The sequence below is a fragment of the Trifolium pratense genome, linkage group LG3 (assembly GCF_020283565.1).
Source record: "Trifolium pratense cultivar HEN17-A07 linkage group LG3, ARS_RC_1.1, whole genome shotgun sequence".
Classification (NCBI taxonomy): domain Eukaryota; kingdom Viridiplantae; phylum Streptophyta; class Magnoliopsida; order Fabales; family Fabaceae; genus Trifolium; species Trifolium pratense.
Genome location: NC_060061.1, coordinates 1,655,110 through 1,673,424, shown reverse-complemented (window position 1 = coordinate 1,673,424; position 18,315 = coordinate 1,655,110). Strand labels below are relative to the sequence as shown.

General features: G+C 31.6%; 2 protein-coding genes across 2 annotated transcripts; one reads left to right on the top strand and one right to left on the bottom strand.

The window, feature by feature from the left end:
- Window positions 1-11,477: 11,477 nt before the first annotated feature.
- LOC123918278 (sm-like protein LSM3A) lies at window positions 11,478-13,929 on the top strand. The gene is made up of 3 exons (XM_045970289.1): window positions 11,478-11,736; window positions 11,815-11,910; window positions 13,458-13,929. Exons 1-3 carry the CDS (start codon window positions 11,617-11,619, stop codon window positions 13,536-13,538), a joined length of 297 nt encoding a protein of 98 aa, XP_045826245.1. The 5' UTR covers window positions 11,478-11,616; the 3' UTR covers window positions 13,539-13,929.
- Window positions 13,930-15,532: 1,603 nt separating this feature from the next.
- On the bottom strand, window positions 15,533-17,940 carry LOC123918277 (uncharacterized protein At4g22758-like). The gene is made up of 2 exons (XM_045970288.1): window positions 17,260-17,940; window positions 15,533-16,146 (listed from the first exon to the last, which is right to left on the bottom strand). The coding sequence occupies exons 1-2, from the start codon at window positions 17,510-17,512 to the stop codon at window positions 15,971-15,973; spliced, it is 429 nt and encodes a 142-aa protein (XP_045826244.1). The 5' UTR covers window positions 17,513-17,940; the 3' UTR covers window positions 15,533-15,970.
- Between the last annotated feature and the right edge of the window lie 375 nt (window positions 17,941-18,315).

The following is an 18,315-nucleotide window of genomic DNA, read 5'->3' as shown; positions in this document are numbered from 1 at the left end:
ACTCAGTCACAGTTTCACTTTCCCCCATCTCAATTACCTAAAATTCTCTGCGAGAAACTTGAAGCTGAGCTCTTTTCACCTTAGTAGATCCCTTGTACTTCAACCTCATAGACTCCCAAATATCCTTTGCAGTATCTTTAGCAAGAATTGTTTCTAAAATGGCACGATCAATAGACTGAAACAGGTAATTCTTTACCTTCATATCAGTTATCTTGCTTGCAGCTGCAACCTTTAGTTGATCTTCTGTTGCATTTGCTGGGGTAATTGCAACTCCATTCTCTATCAATGACCAATACTCCTTTGATCTCAGCAGGTTTTCCATCAGTATTGCCCAGTGATCGTAAAATCCATCAAACTTAGGGATTGAAGGTTTCAGAAAATCTGAATTCTCTGTCATGGCTTGATGCACAAGAAAGACAAAGAACAGATGGGATTTGCAGAAAGATGCAGACTGAAGCTGCAAGATCGTTGAAAACTGAAGAAGAAAGAAGTTTGTTGAAGAAGAAACAGTTAGAAAACGGTTGTAACAAACTCTTGATGGTGGTTTTGCAAAACCACTACTAGGTCCTTGGAACTTTTGGTGATGATACCACTTGTTAGCATTAAGGGATCATTCTCATTAATCATAAGTGTGAGCCACAATCACTTTATATAGGCAATATACCATATACAAGTAATGGGCTTAAAGTACAATCAATTGATATTGGGCTTGCACAGTTCTAGGTCCAATATACAATATCCAACATAAACTAGCAACATAATTAAATGTAACCATGATTTTTTTTTCAAATAAACTAAATTTTAGTGATAATAATTTGAAATGACAAACTACTTGTAACACCCAAACCCATTATTTATATATTTCTACCTTAGTAAAACCTTTTTCAAAATACGCAACGGAAAATCACATTTAATTTATTGAATATCGGTTCGAGTATTACACTCCTCTACCAAAATAATACTAATGTAGTTAATTAGTAAAAATACTTGTTTATACAAATGTTAAATCAACTAATGTATTTATTAGCTATACAAAACAACCTAGATAAGGAGACTCTATATACATATAAAACCCCTTTTCCCGTGTCACAATCAGAGCGGAGCTTCACCGACGACTCGACATCGAATACCACAAAATCCTGTAAAATCTGGACCCCCAACGGTCCAGCACATAACACATAAAAGAGAGTTAGATAACATACTCAAAATATACAAGTGTAAGTAAATAGTACTTAAACACTTCTTCATAAAAACATGCATAATCATACATTATACATATACATCACCATCATTCATGCATATTCATATATCATGCATATACTTCATTTATCACCTAATCAATCATCCACAAAATACACCAAACATATAGTTTCACGTCGTCTCGGACAATACCAAAACATCAACAAATACATTGTTCAGATTATGGTCATGACGGACCCTGCGTTGTTCATTTTATAGTCATGACGGACTCTGCTCCTCACATACGGATTAACAATCAACATTTACCAAGTATGTGTCAAACATCATTTATCATAAAATGTACACAAAATCCCTAATGCAATCTAATGCTTCACATTCATGTTATGTCCTCTAGACACCTCTAATGCATGTGGTACCATCGTCTTTATCAGGGTATTTCACCTCCGATATCCTTCTTTATCAAACAAATATAGTTCGATATCCTTCTTTATTGGACAAGCCAATATCCCTAAATATTCATGATGCATGCACTCAAAACTCATGAATATATCCATCAACAATTATGGCATATAGCCCATCAACAATAACGTGGAACACTATCCAACGTCCGTCTTTATTAAGATAATCAATACCTTAATATCCGTCTTTATCAAATAACATAATTCGATATACTTCTTTATTAGAATAACATAATTCTAATATCCTTCTTTATTAAGTTGATTAACACCTTAATATACTTCTTTGACATTTAAATAAACATCATCATAATCATCAACACATACAATGCATTTACTCACATTTTTAACACAATACTAATAATATAAGTAAAGTGTATTAAGCATGCATTTTATCATAAAACAAACTCCGGAATCGGAATCTACGCGAAAAACTGGGTAAAATACATAATATAACATGTTAGAACCCTCAAAGTCATTCAAATTTCAAAACAGCAAAGTGCTGTGCTGTCACGGTGGCTTAGCGAGCCGTAGCGAGCATCAGCGAGCTGTTCGCTGAGCGAAGGCTCAGCGAGCTTCAGCGAACCACACCAGTGGGTCACCTGCTCGTGGCGAGCTGCAGCGAGCTGTAGCGAACAGCTCCTGCCAGAACTGCTCAAAACATGCGATTTCCACCCAAATTCACCCAAAAATCCCATTTTTCATGTTATAAACCCCAAATGAGTTTGTATTCAAGTGAAACAAACATATCTAAACACAAAAGGACGGTTCATTTCACCGATCTACCATTTTTACTACGAAAAAGTAGAGATTTAACACTTTTACTCAAAACTCTCAAGTGTTAGATAATAATATTATTAGGGCTTTAAGTATTGGGCTTTATATGTTAGTAGTTTAGTAGCCCATTAGGAATTATTATAAATTGTCTTGTAATCCTTATTTTATTAAGTAATGCTATTATAATATTATTGAAACCCTAGCCGTCACTTTGTGTTTCTCTCTGAACTTTAACATGGTATCAGAGCATGTTTCGATCCGCCTTGAAGCACCCGTTGTATCCGCTGCCGAGTTCCCAAATTAAAAAATTGGGAATATATTTGTTGTTTCCGCCGCCGTTTTTGCTCTCGAGCATGTTCTCAAAGAAATTGGTTCTCGTCTCTGTTGGAATTATTAGCACCGTAAGCATCATGTGTTGTTTCCTCCTTTTCCTAGTTTCTAGTTTCTGTGTAATTTTCAATCGTTGGTACTATTTTGGTTCGTTGCTTTTGAGGAGAATATTGTTTTTCGGTGGTCATTATTATTTTTGTATAGCAACTTGTTACAACATTTGATTTTGGTTAGTTCTCTCATAGTGGTTACAATGAGTAATGATAAAATGGTTATCTTCAATTTGTCTTGATTTTGTTTGGTTTGTTCGGTTAATTTGGTTTTGATTTGTCTAGTTCCTTTTGTTTTTGTTGGTCCACTTTTTGGTATAGCATGTCATGTGGATTCGGTTTGTTTGAGAGTTTTGGTTAAATCCATAGTTCGATGGATTTTTGTTTCTCTGGTATTGGAGATTCTCTTCGATTGGATTTTGTTTTCTATGTTCTTTTTCGTTGGTCGATTGGATTTTTATTTGGTTTGATTTATTTTATTATGTCGAATTTTGTTTGAATCTGTCTGTTTGGTGAGCGAAAGCTCGCAATCTGTTTGGTGAGCGAAAGCTCGCAATCTGTCTGGTGAGCGAAAGCTCCAATCTGTCTGGTGAGTGAAAGCTCGAAATTTGAATCCGGTGAGGGAATACTCACATTGAATCCGGTGAGGGAATGCTCACAATCTGAAATTTGAATCCGGTGAGGGAATACTCACATTGAATCCGGTGAGGGAATACTCACAATTTGAAATTTGAATCCGGTGAGGGAATACTCCAATACCAGAGAAACAAAAATCCATCGAAGAGAATCTCCAAATGAGTTTGTATTCAAGTGAAACAAACATATCTAAACACAAAAGGACGGTTCATTTCACCGATCTACCATTTTTACTACGAAAAAGTAGAGATTTAACACTTTTACTCAAAACTCTCAAGAACACAAAGTTCTTGAGTTTAATCCTTTATAAATCTCGTTTTTAACCATTAGATTCGTTCATACATCATGATAAGAGCATGTTAAACATGTTATGAACCTTAGAATCGATTTCCATTAAGAAAATCCATCCAAACTAAAACGAAAATGGGGTGGAGGAAGTTCGGGTGAGGAGAAATCGACATTCTCCCCTTCCTCGAGTCACCCACGAATATGAAATCTACTCTCTTACCTGGATTCGAAGAAAACACGACGAAGCTCTCGAATCCCTAGCTCTCCCCTTGCCCTAGCTCCTCAAGCTCTCTCTTCCTCTCTCAAGAGCACAAGAACAAAAGAGAAAATGAATTTCTCTCTTCCTCTCATGGCCATATGGCGCCTCCCACACACACACAAGGCCCATTGGGCCTCAAGCCCAATTGGCTTGGCCCAATTACACGTTAACTCACTCTACTCGCCTAATAACTAAAGTACTCGATAAATAACTCAAGTTATTAACTTAATTAAAATGCCACGTTAAATAAAATATTTTAACAAATAAAAATAATAATATGAAAATTGGGTCGTTACACTACTCCCCACTATCCAATTTTGAGAGGAGTAAAAAGGGAGTGTTAGCTAAATTAATTAGGGATGGCAATGGGTAAGGTATGAGTAAAAATCCTTGTCCCCGTCCCCATACCCGTACCCGTTACCCGCAGTTTTGCTAAAAATAAATCGATCGATTATAAAATATCATATCGTTTTAATATAATTAATTTTTTTTAAGATTTTAATGTTGACTCATGAAAATTATAAACAAAAAATTTATCAACCTCATGTTAAAGTTCATTTCTTTGTTGACATATTCACATTGTGTTTGTATTATATTATAAATAAACATTTTTATCAAAAATGTGTAATAATTTAATAGTTGTTATATTTTTTTAAATTGGTATACATATGTTATTATATAAAAATATATACAAAATAAATAAATATATATTATGTGGGTATGGGGCGGGGTGGGTACTAAGGTACCCGTACCCGCACCCATACCCGTTCATTTTTGCGGGTAATTACCCATACCCGTACCCAAAATGCGGGTTTTTACCCTACTCGTAATGAGTATTTTTTGCGGGTACCCACTGGGTATGGGTCAAATTGCCATCTCTAAAATTAATGAACAAAATTTACTTGTAGAAGAACTAGAAAGAAAGCTCAATACACGAATTTGGATTGTATGCGGTTACTCAAAACTGTATGCAGTTGTACTTAGAGAATATTTGGCCGTCTGATCTTAACTAAATAACCCAAATATAAAATAATTATACTATTTATTTAAATCTTTTTTATATTTAAAGGAACAACCATATATTTTCTAATGGCATAATTGTATATGCAGTTTTGACGACATCTAACTCATTTCTCAATACATTGTCTATAAACAAATGGAAATGGATTCTGTGCAGTTGAATTTTTCGTCCAATCACTTTATAGTTGTCCGATCGTGGTCGGACGATTTAAACAAATACAGTTAATTAATACAATTTTAAATCATGACCGTCCAATCTTAATCGAACAGCTATAAATAGCGTGAATATACAACTACACCAACAACCCAACTGCACGGAATCCGAATATAATTAAACAAACAAGTCATGAGCAAGATTATTTTATGTCATTTGTTTTCTTTTTCTCTACACATTGTGGGCACAAGGACACGGTGGCTTATAATGACTGCCCTTTATTGGTTACTTGAGATGAATGATAATCATCTAGTGTTTGTGGGGATATATATATAGCTATCTATTTTAGGTACTAGCTACCTATAAAGGGAATAAACAAATTCAAAGGGGCATTACCAAAATAAATGCTTCATATTGCAATTCTTTTGCCACTTGTATGGTGTAAATTACATCTTCGAATTGATGATATGAAGTTTGAATTACTTTTCTATAGTAGATTCCCTTCTTAGTCAATTTTTTTTACCAAATATCTCAAAATTCTATCCACAACACATTAATTAAAATATGTTTTCCGAAAATTAAGTTACTAACTGGATGATAAGTCGACTAATATCATGATTCATGACTATGTACGCATCTTAAACCTTGATAAGGAATCCTCTTTTAGTCAAAAAAAGAAATCCTAATATTAAATGTTTTTAAAGTTATGCACGTTTTATCTTTTCTAATATTTTAATGTATCATTCAAATTTTCAGGAAATAAATTTATTAATTTGTGCTAACTTTGCACATAATTTAATCCATCTTTATGGTTTGGTCATACTCGTGTTGCAATATGCAAATTTTGTACCAAGATAAATCAAGACTAACCGTAATAATCATATGTATATACTACTTAGTACTTACATGATGTCAATACAACTCCATATGTGTATATAATTATCCAAGTTATTACCAACAGATGGGACATGGGTCCATATTGATATGCTGGGCATGTAGCACTAGGTCAGCATATGAGACTAGGTGACTGGTGGTGTGGAAAAAAAATTCCACCAAAGCTTTGATATCAAGATTAATGATGATTTAATAATTAATATCACATTCGAAAAAGTTGAATTAACGATTGAAAATTGGTTTTCCAGTTCGGTGAAAAATTGACTTACGTCTGAGGAGAGAGTAGTTCTTCATTCACTATATTCATTGTTTACAAAGAGATCTCAAATGAGTTACAAGAAATTAGCTTCAAGAAAGAATCTCTAATTTCTCCTCATTTTTCTCAACCTCACAAGTCACAACAACAAAGATAGGCCATGAATCTCACTTTGAAAGTGTTTGTAATGTGTTTCCCAATCTTCGATTTACCCAAAAAAATTCTCAATTATTGGTTATTAATGACTCAATGATTCTCTCTTCTTGCCTCTCACAGATTCCCAAAACCCTAGCACACAATCCCATAAAATTCTGTCAAAATTCACAGATATATATTACCAAATCTCGCTCATGCACCCCACACGTGCACCAAAAATCTAGAATCATGAAATTCACCATTTCTCAGCATTTTATGCACCCCGCGCGTGGTGCCATGTGTCCTGCACGTGAGGCGCGCAAAATCTGGACATCCCTCTGAAACAAAAACTCGAGATTTTAAAGCACATATAACATCTTCAATCTTTTTAAACTCGAGATTTTATCGCTCGCTATTATTATAGAATCTTAAACTCAATCTTAAGTACTCGACCTTATGGTCACAATCAATGAAAACCAGTCTCAGCAAACAAATTTACTGGTGTTGGGCACATGAAATGGACAAGGGGTTTGCCTCACTATGACAGCCACCATCATCAAGCACTACTTTTTTTCTACCTTAGAAAACATAGGGGCCCTCCAAGCATGAGAAAGGGTTTTTTTGCATCTCCCACTTTGAAGTGCACAAAGGGCCCTTTTCAACCAACCACTTCTAAGTTTTCCCTTTTCCTATGAGTACTAGTAAATCACCCATCACATAATTTTCCACTACTCATGTTAATTTAAAAGTTAACTTTTGAAATGAAATAAAATAATAATAATAATAATTTCACTTAAAATATATCAATTAAAATATCAAATTTAACTAAAAAATAAAAATAAAAATTTTATTCTCTTAAAACCCTAATCTCAAATTCAACAAAATTCTTTAAATTTTATAAAATTTGTACTTTTAAACATTTAATTTGATTTTACATGTCAAATCCATCCTTGACCCCATATATTTTAATAAATTATAAGACTTCAATAAAATTATGTAAAATACAATTGATGGTAGGACTATATTTCTTTAATTTAAAAAATAAATAACCTAGAATTGCTTAAAAAGAACTAGCTAGATGAAAATCATACATGACTCAACTACCGAAATAAAAAGGTGTTAGTTGCTAACAAACACCTTCTAATTTTCATTAGGGTGTGCATTAGCATTACCCTATATATATATATATATATATATATATATATTGAGGTTTACATTCCACATACTTCACTTTAACTTAAAGAGTATACTAAAATTTCACAAAAAAAAAAGAAAAGAGTATACTAAAATCCCACATACCACAAACTAGTGGAAAGTGTAATTAATCTTAATAATATATTAAAAAGCAAAGTAGAAATGTAGAATGAAGAAGAAAAGTAGGTACGTTTTTGCCTTGAAAAGGCATTTCAAGCTAATAGAACTCATCCACTACTATGAAAAGTTTTTCTTAATCCAATTCACCTCTTTCTTTCACCTCACATAACATTAGAAACTAATGTAAAAGAAAAGAAAACCAATAATTTGTGAATCTTTTTGACCCTTTGATTATATTTATTGCAGTAGAGCTGATCCATCAATAGAATATAAATTAGTGTTGCCTATAAAGTTATATAAGTTATTATCTCTATCAACTCAATGGCTTATGCATCCCTTAAAAAGTTCCATTGATATAATGGAATTGACTCTTCCACTTGAATTCTTGAATTGACCTTCCACCCTCCGGATAGGCAGTCATTTTATAATTTATTATATGTTCTTTGAACTTTATTGCTATTCTATCAAATTTAGGTTCTACGTATGACACAAGTAGGCAACTCATCATAAAAAATTTAATTTTAAGCTTTCTTCTTATTAATGGAAAGGTAACATAGGCTTTTCTTTTTTCCTTGTTCCTCTTGAAGAATGTAGTAGTAATTTGATTTGTTGGTAGGAGATAATTGATTCATTTTATTGAGTTATTATGATATAAATATGAAGTTTTTTCATCCACTTTTTCCCGATATGCATGAGTAAAGAATCAAATGTTTGTCGAGGTTTAAGTCATTTACTACTTGAACCAATTCATTATTTGTGTGATAATTCTTCCATTCATTATATATTTTGAGAGTTTAATAAATATGCATCGTTAGTGTAAATTAATTTTACACCAACATTCAATTAAAATGGTTTATTCTTCCATATAATTAAAGTGAAATGTTACTCAAAGAAAGAAAGTTAAATGGAGTAATTTGACGACTGAATACATAATTATTGTTAGTTGACCGTGTATAATTGTTTTAGACGGTGAATATTTTTTTTGTCATAAAATAAAATATTTTTTTACTATATAAAATAAAATATAAACATAAACGTATACTCTATGATTGGAGTGCTTTACACATACACACCCACATGTAAAAGTTGACATACTAACACGAATTTGACAAATACAATTGTTGAACTATACAAATTATCTTGTTAATCATGAATATTTTAGAATTTAGATGATCAACGTTATCTAACTTAAAGTTTGAAATTTAACTCTTAAACATTGTCAAACATTTGTTATTGGTTCGTTTTCGGCCTATGATCCCAAGTCTTCTATGAGTCCAATAGAAAATTGGGCTTATGATCCATCTGAAAGTTGTTTTCAATGATATCTTCTCCCCTCCCACCACGACTCTTTTTCCTCCTAAAATCTAATTTTTCGCATTTTGGACTGCGTAATTTTGAGATGTGTTCCTCCATAAATCCAATTTTATGGTTCAAATTTTTTTAAAAAAATTGTAAAACACATTTCGAAGTTTTTTTTCAAGTAAAAGAAGTTCGGAAAATCTATTCTGAAGTTTTTATTGAAAGACAAAAAAGGAAATCCGAGGGGGAAAAAAGAAACGTGAGAGTGGGAAGAGAAGCTATCATTTTCTATTATCTTCTTTCATCAATTGTGGCGGATGGGTACCTTCATAGGATCATCTCCGACGGTAAAACCATTGGGTAAGCATTGATACATAATAGGTAATTCTATTGGAGTAAGTCATGAGTATCTAATATATTATTTCTACAAATATTATTACCTATATATTTTTGTAGGACCCATTTATAATGATGTAAAATTATTGGTGAGATGTAGAGTTATTGGTGGGATCTTTTTTTTTTCTTACTAAATTGGTGGATCCATTTAAAACTTTTTAAGAGGTGCTGAGTTGAGAGATTGATTGTTTATTAAATACTATTATTAAAAACTTAATTAGTATTTTGGTCCCTGAAAAAATTCTTTGGTTTCACATTGGTTTCTTAATGATTAAACATTCTTCTTTGATCGCTTAAAGCCATCTCCATGTTTGCCACATTGGTCCCTTTTGTTAATATTTTGTAGAAAATGTTAACTTTGATTTCATATTAAACTAGATAAGAGACAAATATGAAACATATATTATTAAACTAGATAATAGACTCATATGAAGCCTATTAAACTAGATAAAAGATCAATGTAAAACCAAAGTTAATGTTATCTGCAAAAAATTACCGGAATGAATGAATCAATGTGACAAACAGAGATATCTTTAAAGGATCAAAGAGAACCGCTTAATCATTAAGAGACACATGTGAACCAAAAAATTCTTTAAGAGACCAAAATACTAATTAAGTCTTAAGATTTTATAAATAAGTGATGTGTATATATGAAACCCAATTAAATAAAAATTGGGAGCTCCATCGTGGATGTTTAGTGTACCTATTTTTTAAGCATCAGTACTTATTAATAAGTATTTCCATGCAAAACAAAATTGAGTACTCTCTCTCTCTTTTCATGGGATCCACCTAAATTTTCAATAAAATATATTTTTTATGAGATTCACTCACTTTCATATAATGATGTACAGTTATTTGGGGGAACTCATTTAATATTTTTTTTTATAGAGATGCAAGATTGGATTGATGAAATGCTTATTAAAAATTATAAATGAGTGATGTGTATGCATAAGATCCAATTAAGTACTCGTATTAATATAAAGATACCTACTTTTTATTTTTATAATTTCTACAAAGATTGTTATTTTTACTCATATATTAATACAAGTGTCTATTTTTTAAAAAAAATCTGCTGAGACTTGAGGGTGGATCCTCTACAATGACATCAAAGGCCTGCAGAATCTCAGTCATCTATCTGGATTAACTAGATCTTGTCGAAATTATTAAACACAATTGAATGACACATATCATCACTAGACTCTCTTCGGGGAAAATGCCACAGAAGAAAATCTTGCTCCTGAAACTTATATTTCTACTTATATTTCAATTCGTATATATATCCTTTTTATATATATAATTTTCACGGAGATATATATTTTTACTAATATGATAATATATATGCTTATTTTTCGAACCCCTAACCTCCTTATAATTTTTTTTTATTATTGAAACCTCCTTATCACTCTATTATCTTACTTATCCACCCGAGCCACCAAGTTATTCTTGTAACTCCCATATTTATTTTTGTGTTAATAATATTTTAACCAATAAATCAGTTGACTTATTTATATTACTAGATAATTTTTCTTTTTAAATTTTCCATATTATATAATGGCCCTGGGCCTGATTGTTATAGATTTTTTAAAAATAGATTCTTATAGTGTTATATAATTTTGTATAAAAAATATTTACAAAGAAACTTTTTATAAAAGTTTCAAATGAAAATTTGGTTTGAATAGTTATTCTTAAAATGTGATTTTAGATATTTGATCATTTTATTGAACCTTTTTTTTGATATCAAAATTTCGAAAAATCACTTAATTTTGAAGCTATTTCAAATAGATTTTCATAAAAATCATTTTTAAAATACAACTTTTTGAAAAAATTGTGATTTTAACTATGTGTTGATATTCAATAATATGTGTTTATGTTATATGATATCAAAATTAGTCTTTTAATTTAGAAAAAACTAATATTAAAAAACTTTTAATATTTTAAAAAATGATTTAAAAAAATTTATTTTAAAAAATACAAAGAAAAATTCATATTTTTTTTAAACTAAAACAAACAGGCGCATAATGTTTCACTAATTCATAGTTCCATCTCTCCAGTGGAATTGCGCCTCTGCTTCAATCTCCGTCGCAAGCCCCATCGCCTCTGCTTCAATCGCCGCGTCAACAGAACTTCCATCCTCTGTTTTGAGAATCGAAAGAATGGCAGGGACTGAGGAAGAAAGCGCAGTGAAGGAGCCTTTGGATCTCATAAGACTCAGCCTCGACGAACGTATCTACGTCAAACTCCGTTCTGATAGAGAGCTTCGTGGAAAACTTCATGTAATTTCATCTCTTTTTTCTCATTATTACTCACTTTTTTAGTTACTGTTTGATTTCAATTTCAATTTCAATTTTCAGGCTTATGATCAGCATCTTAATATGATTCTCGGTGATGTTGAAGAAATTGTTACCTCTGTTGAAATTGATGATGAGACATACGAAGAAATTGTTAGGGTAAGTTTTGTTTCATAAAACCTAAATAGTGAAGAATAATTGCTGCAAAAATTGAACATAAATAAGCATTGTTGAGGCCAATATATGTGTCATGTGATTATCTTCTCTAGTTTGGTAGAAAATTGTTATAGTTTATGAGGTGTTTTGATTGGGAGTTACGAGCTATGAAGCACATACACCGACACTTGATGCCGATAGTATTCCCTCCGTGACAAAATATAAGTAAATGTCACTTTTGTAGGCTCATTGGATATAGACCACATACATTAATTATCCGATGAATCTAAAAGATTAATTTTGGTTATAATTTGTCATGGAGAGAGTAAGTTGAGAAAAGAAAATTATTGAACAGAACCTCTTGTGTCTGCTTATCGGACACTAGACACACCTTCAATCCAAAATCTTAGTATTGTGCCTGCATTCGTTAGGTTACGAAGGGGAAAGGGAGGATAGTCTACCACCTTGAATTGGGGGTTTAGTTTTCTTCATAGAACTAAAATCTCAAAATTTGGGGAGCTCGAAAAATTAAACGGGGGATGGTTCGTTAGATTTTCCAAATCCTTTCCCTTGTTTTATGGCTTTGACTGTGAGTTGAGGAAGGCAATGAAGTACTAACATTTGACAAGAGATCGACATGTCGACACCAGAAATAATTTGAGAAAATCGAATAATTAAATAAAACCACTCGTGTCACTATCATTTCAGTGTCAGATATCGTGTCAAACAAATATTAAGTGTTGGTGATACATAGGAGGAATGGGAAGGGGAAAGGAGGATAGTTTTCCACCTTGCATGGTGGTTTATTTTTCTTGATACCTCCAATTTAAGGAACTCAACTAAATGAATCAGGGGAGGGCTTTGTAGTGTTTTGGTGGACTTCGAAAAATTCTCCAAATCATTCCCCTCATTCTATAATACTTTCAATATAGAGAAAATATTAGTTATAACTTATAAGCCTTCACTTCTCCTCAAGATCACTTTCCTTAACAAAGTGAAGAATTTTCCTTTCTTACCTCCCTTCCCCGTCAAAGTCCATCTCTTTTGACCCTGATTCCCAAACAAAGCCCAATGAGAAGCTTTGAATAAAATTTGGTTGCGGAAATATCTTTGGAAAACAACTACAGCTGAATGCAATGCTTATAGATGAACATAATAATTGTAAAAACTAGATACTTCTAGCTATTTTTTAAATTAGATTATTGGCAAATTATTTCCAATGTTGGTCTTATTGTTTCAAATCATTGATATCAATCATCTAATTTGTGACCTGGATATTTGCTTGACCAAATTTCTATTGGTAAAAAGAAAATTGTCTTCCCCTAAACAGAAGAGTACTAGTGTACTACAACTCACATAAGAAAAGGATCACCTTTAGAGTTTTGTTCATTCATATCTAGGAATACTATGCATGTTTATGTTTACCATCATCAATATGCACCAAGCATGAAAATGATCTTTATAAACAAAATGGAAATTCTTGCTTCATTTATTTTGATGATACTTTTCCTGGGATGATTTTCGTTTCTTTTTTCATTTTCTGATTGCAGACTACAAAGCGAACAGTTCCTTTCTTGTTTGTTAGGGGAGATGGGGTGATATTGGTTTCCCCACCACTGAGGACTGCATAACGTGGACCGAGGTTGAACAATGTAACCATTTTAATGAAAAATATCACAAAAATTGTATAACTTCTTAACTAGTAGTAACCTCATTGCTTATATGATTAGACTATCTCCAATTGGCATGTTTGCTAGTGTTTTCTGCTAAACGATGACATTCAGTTTTTCTATTCTATTTTTAGCATGAGATTAAGCCATTAGTATGCTCTTGAACAAGGCTTTTTGGCTGCAGCTTGGAGCTGTAGTTATATATCAGTGGCTCCATAAGATTAAGTCATGCTTCTTGATTAGGTGTATTTTCTTTGTTTGTTCTTTGAATTGGGATGATAGGTGGGTGTGGTGCATTTCTCCAAAGTTTGTTGAATTGGGATGATATCAGCAGTGACTAATTTCTCTCAAAGATATTATGAGACACAGTGAGACTTCTTCTATTTCAACCGAATTTTTTGTTATACACGAGTCAAGAATCAAACTTTGCATAGGTGGACTGATTCCCTTGCCATTAAACTAATAGTGTAAAGGGACCTCCAGAGGATGAATCCGTCCAAAGGGGAAATCATGACGTTAGTGGTCAGAACTTCGTCTCGACTCAGATCCTACGAAGCTAAGAGGTCATATCAGAAATTATTAAAGTAAAGAAATTACTTATTTAATTATTGATTGATACTCTAAAATTGTTTTCATTATTTCTAATACAATGGAGACTAGTATCCGGGTATACTACTTTAAGCCTCTTAGCACAGAAGTTTGATGTTTTCTCTCCCTAGCCCCCGCCTTTCTTTTATACCCCCAAAAATCTCATTTTGCCCCTTGTGGTTTAAAAAAATTTGGCCAACTTATTTCGGTTTATACAAACCGAAATTTTTAAACATGGAAAAAAATCGGTTTATATAAACCGAAATAACATAAATGTTAAGAAAAGAAGAAAGATTTATGTGAAGATTCGTGTAGAGCTACCTGTGGTAAATTTAGCATATCTTTCTGAATATAAGTTGTATGCTAATGATTTTTAATCTAGTGTAAAGAAGAAAAAATTTACTAAAGGATTGACACCAGAATTGTTAAATTTCATTAAGTATAGTATGAGAAAATCTACCTACAAGTTTGAGAAAAGTTTCTGCTCTGTTTCTGTACTAGTACCCATTATTTGGTCAAACTGAACCAATTGGATAGTTAACCCTCAAAACAAAAATTATATTTGTAATCTAGACACCCTAAGCTTTCCAACGAGTGGTCGTTTACTCAAATCGGACATCGTTTAGTATTTCAAGTAAATTATGGAAGTTGAGGGTCTGATGCTGAATTTATGCAGAAAATCTAGAAAAAAATTTGGAACACAAATTTTCGGTTTTTATTAACCGAATTTTGAGCATGACAAAAAAATCCGGTTCGTACAAACCGAAGTACCCCAAAGACAAAAACAGAAATTCAAAAGGTAGAAAAGAAAAGCGGGAAATCTGGAGAAAACATCCGGAAGTTTCATTACCTCAAATGCCTAATGTACAATATACAAAAGCAAAGTATATTGAGTTCTCTGACACAAGTTTTAATATAAAATTCACATTTACTTACTTCCGACTCAATTTCAAATATGAAAAATAAAATAAAATAATGTTTAGCAGATTATAATATCAACAAATTTTAACTATCTTTAATGTATTTAATGTTATCATTCTAAAAATACTCATTAACTAATATTTTTATGAAACAAATTTCTATAAAAAAAATTACATGAAGAGAAATTATGATTTTGAAAATACAAGATTTTTTTATTTACATTGAGAAATTAAACAAAGTTCTCTAATATTCATTTTGGCTTATAGTTCTTTAGATGGCTCTAAATCATACTAATAAGCTAATAAAATTTATAAGATTGATGTGGCGATTGGGTGCATGAGTTAAAAAGTGAAATAATAAAGATATATAGTACTATTTCCACCCACAAAATAAACTAACATAGACCAAAATCATCTACGGTCGACTGCACCATAAGACCAATTATAGAAGATCTAATTTGAGACTAACATTTATTGATTAAAAGAACAATCATAATAATCTAATATGAGAAGAGGCTAATCCCAAAAACTTATTCTCATCTTACCACATTCTATGGTCCATAAAAAACAAACAAAAAATCTTTAACTCACAACCTTTCTTTAAACAACCATGGCTACCTTCAATCATGAGAATCTCATTCCCCATTTATGCTTTGAAATATATATTCCAAACTTGACTTCATAAGCTAGAATGGATTATAGATCAAATTCAAAGTCAATATCAGCACAAGTACTTGCATGTTACAAGTATCATTTGTACTTAATAATGAAGTGAAGAACATATACACTTCAATATAGGCCACTATCATATATTATAGTGTGACATTGAGCACAATTTAGAACACAAATGGAATTATAGAACATCTTTCATAATTCACATGTAATTCAATGTGATAAGATTTTCAAACTAAATGATTTGTTCAACCATGCTTTCCATCCACCATTCCTCTTTGAAGAAATCAGCTCTGATTGTGGTTCTTTATTTGATGGGTACTCTTGTTTTTTGCAAAGCACAAAGTTCCTTGCCTCATAAGATCCTATGGGTTCCATTGGATTCAGAGCTATGCAAAAAGTTTCACAAAAACAAAATAAACCTTTAGCATATAAATATATAAATATAATTTACAAAGAGCAAAACTTTACAATATATTGTGACATGACATGGGTACACTTTGTTAGGATATGTATCTAAAGTTATTGGCCTCATTTTGTCTCTTATTTTTATTTTAGGTTTTAAGTTGATCTCTTATCTTTTAAAAGTTTTAAATTGGTCCCTTATGTTTTATTCTGTTTAATAAGTTGGTACCTCCCGTCAATTTTTTGACTGACGGTGACACGTGGCAAATGGAAAACACACGTGGACTGACACCTGAATTTTTGACATGTCATTTGCCACGTCATTTTCTTTAATTTTTTTTTTATAAAATCTTTTATTTCTTATCTATAATTTTCAAGTGTACCAATTTATGATGGATCACCTACCAAAATACTATGCTACCTTGAAATTTTCCATTGTTCCAAAACAATTTCTTACAACCAAGTTTATATAAAACTTAGTATAAACCCTCGTATTTTACTAAAATTATATAAAACTTAGTATAAACCTTCATATTTTACTAAAATCATGTTTGACATGAGCCAATAACAAATATGTTCTTCACAATAAAACTTGACACTAAAATTTAGGTGTCCATGCAAAACATACAATAGGGATGAACTTCATTTGTCATTGGGAAACAACAAAACACATAAGAGATCAACATGGTGAGAATAGGCTGCAATGCAAGTGTAGAAAAAATATGAAATAACAAAAAAAAAAAAAGTCTTTATATAACATGTAACTAAAACATTTGTCTTAGCTTAAAAACCATTTTCCAATGAAAGTATACGACAAAATAACCATCAAGGTGACAAAAAAAAGAGAGATATACATGTTTATAACAGTAAACAATCTCGACCATTAATTTGAATCTGACGATCAAATTATCGGAACAAATCCATTTCGAAAAAGTGCTACTTATAATGCACCAAAAGAGAAAAGGGAACAAAACAAGTATTACATATGTTCTGAACAATACCAACTTTTTTTAATTCATGTGATTTAGTCGACAGAGTTCTATATTTATGGACGGAGTTAGTACTATGAAATATCCAAAAAGGGTAAGAAATCATACCATCAAATCCTGCATTTGGATGGTAAAGAAGGAAATTAGCAGCATTGAAACCAAGAACAGGAAGCCTTCCTTCTTTTGCATATGATTTAAGAACACTATCAATGACTCCAGAAACAAGCTCTTTCTCATTCACAACAAACCTTATAGGACCCGAACTTCCCATGATGTTAATAGTAACCAAGAACCTATTATTTCTCTCTGTTTTCTGACATCCCTTGTTCTTGTTCTTCTCAAAAACCATCTTTTTCATCATGCTGTCTTTTTTCTTGAAATCTAACAATGACCCAGATGAAAAAAACACCAAAAGATTACAACTTTGGTGTTGGAAAAGGAACAATGAAACTATATTTGGTTAAGGGTCAAGGCCAAGGCAACGAAAGAACCAAACATTGTTGGAGATTCCAAAGGAGGAAATAGATGGTTCTGAAGCAACGTGAAAGAACATGAAAGGAAGAGAAATATGTAACATTCAAGATATAATTGGAAGTTTTGTACATGAAGAATTATACATCAACTTCAGAAGAGGGAAGAATATGGAAATGGTTTAACCTACACCAAATGCTTCTGCTTAGATACTTATTGTATTTTTCTTTCCCGACACTATTTTTAATTTATTTTCAAAAACTTTATTCCCCTTAAATTTGAATCACTCACTAACACAAAGGAAGATTGGATGGTAGCAAGGATTTAGTCCATTTATTTTATCATACATATAGTATATGTTTATAAAAGGTAGAAAGAAAAAATAATTAAATACAATAATGTATATTTTTTAAATAATTAAGTGACATTATGTTTTATGTAAACATCAATGCTTAGACTTTTCTATGAATTTAATTTTTTTTTACCAGCTATGAATTTAAAATTCTTACACTTGAATTAACACTTTTTTGTCAAAAAAATATATAAAAAAGTTTGAAAATCAACATATAAAAATTTGAAAATATATTAAATATAATTAAAAAAATAATATTTTTTGGAACAGATCGTGCTCGCAAGTTCACAGATTTACAAGTATTGAGTAAAAAAGAAAGAATACAAAAGGTTGAGTGCAAG